General features: G+C 44.2%; 1 protein-coding gene across 7 annotated transcripts in view; it reads right to left on the bottom strand.

The window, feature by feature from the left end:
- Window positions 1-4,672, bottom strand: part of NEDD4 (NEDD4 E3 ubiquitin protein ligase) — a 166,440-nt gene that overhangs the window by 33,968 nt on the left and 127,800 nt on the right. For all 7 annotated transcript variants that reach the window (XM_006163286.3, XM_006163282.3, XM_027766253.1 and 4 more), the window contains one exon: window positions 2,507-2,572. In XM_006163286.3, coding sequence (XP_006163348.1) covers window positions 2,507-2,572 — 66 coding nt within the window. The remainder of the gene's footprint in view (window positions 1-2,506; window positions 2,573-4,672) is intronic.

Genomic DNA, 4,672 nt, shown 5'->3' with positions numbered 1-4,672 from the left:
ACCTCTCCTCCCATCCCTTACTCTCCTCACCCCCTCTTATGCAGTCTCTACAGTGTCTGCACTTGCCTTCCCTACTATTATATCTTCGAAGCTTCCAATTTCTGCCCTAGAGTGCAGACATTTGGTATGTAAGGAGAGTGGATATACAATGTTTGTCTTTCATAGCCTAGCTTGTTTAATTTAGCATTAACTCTTCTATATTCATCCACTTTGTAGCAAATGACAGGGTCTCATTGTTCCTTATAGCTGAGTAATATTCCATAGTATATATGTGCCACATTTTTAAAATCCAGTCATCAGTTCTGGGGCATTTAGACTGATGCCATGTCTTAGCAATTGTGAATAATGTTGCAATAAACATGGATGTGCAAATGTCTTTCCAACTGGGTGTTTCCCTGTCCTCTGGATAAATACTGAGGAGTGGGACAACTGGTTCACTTGGTGGTTCTGTGTGTAGGTTTTTAAGGAATCTCTACATTGTTTTCTGTGGTTGCCATACTATTCCCATCAACAGTGTAGGAGGGTTCTTTTTCCACCACAGCCTCTCCAGCACTTGTCATTCTTTATTTTGTTGATGATAGTACTCCGATCAAGACTAAGTGGTAGCTCATTGTGGTTTTGATTTACATTTCCCTAATGATAAGAGATGCTGAGCACTTTTTCATGTGCTTTTTGGCCATTCATATCTTTCTTTCTTTTTCTTTTCTTTTTTTTTTTTTTTAGTAAAGGGCAAAGTTGATATTTAACCCATTTTTCTCTGATGCAAAAGCCCATCTTCTGAGCCCCTACATCCTTGCTGCTTACTTTGACAACAAGTCATGCATCTTGATCTGTCATGTCTTTCTTAGACAGTGATCTGTTCAGCTCATCTTAAAATTGGATTATTTGGTTTATTATTTTTTGCAAATGGATTTACATTTTTAATTTAGTAAATCATAGTTTTTATTATTATTTTTAAAAATTTGCCAGAGGGTATATGTGCTCACCAGAAAGGGAAAAAAAGAGGGACACAGAATCCTACAATGCAGTATGGGCCCACCATAACCCCTTCTTCTCCATTTCTTCACCCTTTTGGATTTTGGGCATGCATGTATACATGCCTAGCATGTTTTTCAAGCTGCCAGGCTGGAATTCCAGCCATGGTTGGCCATGTGAGATTCAGCTCCCTTAACTGTTCAGTCACAGGGTCAGCTTTTAAATGATATCTTGAAATGTTCAAAATAAAGTGTATCGCATTTCTCTTGGGTAAAGAAAATAGAAAGGCAATAATGATATAATGATATGAATAAACATGTCATCACTAACCACCACATACTAAATTTCTTTTCTTTCTTTCTTTTTTTTTTTTTTAACTTAGATCATGTCATTTAACCCTCACATGAATCTTATGGTAATATTGGTCCATTTTACTGATGAGTAAACTCAGGCTTAAAAAATGAATTTTCTGGGACCAGCAGTTAGCGTAAAGGCTATGTCACTGGACTCCCACGTAGTCGACCGCGGTTCGAGTCCTGGACCCGGTGGCTTAAACTCACGCTGGGTGCGTGTGCGTGCATGCCCAAGATCCCAGGAGGAGAATGGAGGAGAAGGGATTGTGGCGTGACCATCCCCCTGGGGGGTGATTTCTCTATGTCTCTCTCTGCCTGGCAAGCGCATGCGCCCTATAGAAAAAAATTCCAAAAACCTCTCCAAAAAAAAAAAAAGAATTTTCTCAGATTGTAAGGAATGGAACTAAAATTCTCACAGCTTATAAGGAATGGAACTGAAATTTGAACCCAGGTAATTTAACTACAGAAATCACACATAGGTACTGCATCAACAGTTACCACCATCTTGTCCATGGGCTGGGAGACGCTATTTATCATATTTATCATAAACGAACAAAAAGGGGGATGAGCAGTTAGCATAATGGCTATATCACTGAACTCCCATGTAGCCGACCATGGTTCGAGTCCCAGACCCGGTGGCTTAAACTCACGCTGAGTGCGTGTGTGTGCGTGCCCAAGATCCTGAGAGGAGAATGGAGGAGAAGAGATTGCAGCGTGGCTATCCCCCCTGGGGGTGATTTCTCACTTTCTGTCTCTGTGTCTCTCTGTCTTTCTGGCGAGTGTATGCACCTTATAGCAAAAAACTCTCCAAAAAAAAGAAAAGAAAAAGTTGTTGAGTTTGAACCAGCTGCAGTGGTGAGTGCTGCTAAGACACTGTGCTGTGTGGGCTGGGGCTACATGGAAGGCCTGGGTTCGATTCCTAGTCAAAACTAAAGGCTGGGCAGGGTGGCCTGAACTTGTGATCCCAACAGCCTGGGGAGCCTGAGGCAGGAAGACTGTGGGCGTGAGGCTGGCCTGGGCCACACAGTGATATCCTATCCAAAAGGAGTCATGTGCCTATGGTCCCAGCTGGGAAACGGGGGCAGGAGGACTGCAACACACTGAGCCTCTGTTCCTAACAAAAAAGGTGCCGAGTTTTACTTTTTTACTGATGATAGAGAGAAGAGGATAACACTCACCACAGGAAGTGTAGGCTGTTCCTCAAAGGTATAGGCTTGTAAGCTGCCTCTTCTGCTGGAATGATTCTTGTTTAAAAAAAAAGACAAACAGTAAAACAGCTTTAGATCCCGATCTGTCTTTGAATGGCAGATAAGTTAGTGAGGGCGATGCTGGGGCAGGAGAAAGATGGCTGTTAGGACTAGACCTCCGGGGCTGAAGGTACGACACAGCCACTGTCAACGCCAGGTGCTGGCGCCTCCCCTCCAGCTCTGACTCGTCCCAGTACCAGGTTGCGTCCGGACACCTTCTCTGGATGTCTAATGGATCCCTCTCAGAGTGTCTAACTGGGTTTGGTTTCTCCACATGCAGACCTGGTCTTTCTCCAGTATTCCTTATCTTAGTGGGTGGCACCCAGGATCTAATCATTCTTTCTTTACTCTCCTTGTAGTTCAAGTTTTTTTTTTCTTTTTCTTTTTTTTTTTTTTTGGAGAGATTTTCGCTATAGGGCGCGTGCGCTCGCCAGACAGACAGAGAGAGACATAGAGACAGAAAGCGAGAAATCACCCCCCAGGGGGGATGGTCACGCCGCAATCCCTTCTCCTCCATTCTCCTCTCGGGATCTTGGGCACGCACGCACACGCGCCCGGCGTGAGTTTTAAGCCACCGGGTCCGGTACGCGAACCGCGGTCGACTACGTGGGAATCCAGCGACATAGCCATTGCGCTAACTGCTGGTTCCCTGTAGTTCAAGTTTTATAGCTGTGTTTTCTTTAATTCCAAGTTTCCTTCATTTGCACCATGACTGCTACAGGGGCGACATGTAAATAGGGTTCCTGGCTTCCAGTCTTTTTTCTGGATGTCCTTAGGTCTGCAGCCGTGGAACACCCTACGTGCAGACCCAGGCCTGCCACTCTCTAGCTCGAGCCCTCCAAGGGCCCCCGACAGTCACTGTGGTGGAATCACAGTGCTCCACGAGCTCACGACCTGCGTCTTCCTGAAGCTTCAGTCACTGTGCACCTCACAGCTGTCCGCTACCTGCTGGATGTTCCAGACCATCGGCTTTGTGGAAATCACATACTCTTTCTTTCCTTGTGCCTTTATATACATGCCGTTGTCACTATCTGAAATATCTTAGTTCTGCTATTTAAGGGCCTCAACATTTATTAGGTGGTTGGGAAAGTCATGACATGTTTTTCTATGCAAAAATGTATCATGACTTTCCTGACAACCCAATACAACATGCACATGCATGTGATCACACTACCCACTGCAGTTTTATTTATAACAAAGAATTATGAGCAATCGAAAATCTATTTTAAATAACCACTTTGTTAATTAAAGCATCTGCCTCACTACAGATAAGACATGAGCTTTTCAATCACAAAATTGCCCTGCCTCCTAGCACCAGGGCAAAGTTTTGCTTCCTTAAATGTTCTTCAACCACTTATTCTATACCCAACCCTTTAAGCCTTTTCTTTTCTTTATTTTTTAAATAATTATTTTATTATTTAACTTTATTTATTTATTTAAATTTGACCAGGGAGGGAGGGAGGGAGAGAGAGAGACTTTTTTTAAAGAAGTTTTTGCCTGAGACCAGCAGTTGGTATAATGGCTATGTCGCTGGACTCCTATGTAGTCGACCGCGGTTCAAGTCCTGGACCCAGTGGCTTAAACTCACGCCGGGCGCCTGTGCGTGTAAGCCCAAAGTCCCAAGAGGAGAATGGAGGAGAACGGATTGCAGCATGGCCATCCCCCTTGGGGGGTGATTTCTCGCTTTCTATCTCTCTGTCTTTCTCTGTCTTTTTGGCAAGCGCATGCACCCTATAGCAAAAACTTCTCAAAAATCCCCCAAAAAACAAGCCCTCACACACACACACACACACAAAGAAGTTTTTGCCATGGGGTGTATGTGCTCACAAGAGTCGTAGACACAGAGACAGAGACAGTGAGAGGGAAAGTGAGAGATCACCCTTAGTGGGGTGATCATACATCAATCCTTTCTTCTCCATTCTCCTCCTGGGATCTTGGGCATATACGCATACACACCCAGCATGACTTTCAATTCCCTGCATCCAGGACTCAAACTACAGTTGGCCACGTGGGTGTCCAGTAACAAAACCACTATGCTATCTGCTGGCCCCCTTTCTTTTCTAACAATCTCTTATCAAGACATCCACAGTCCTGCTG

Source organism: Tupaia chinensis, unplaced genomic scaffold, assembly GCF_000334495.1.
Source record: "Tupaia chinensis unplaced genomic scaffold, TupChi_1.0 Scaffold141943_1, whole genome shotgun sequence".
NCBI classification, from domain to species: Eukaryota; Metazoa; Chordata; class Mammalia; order Scandentia; family Tupaiidae; genus Tupaia; species Tupaia belangeri.
Note: the sequence above shows the minus strand (reverse complement) of the source record. Positions and strands in the feature narration are given on the sequence as shown.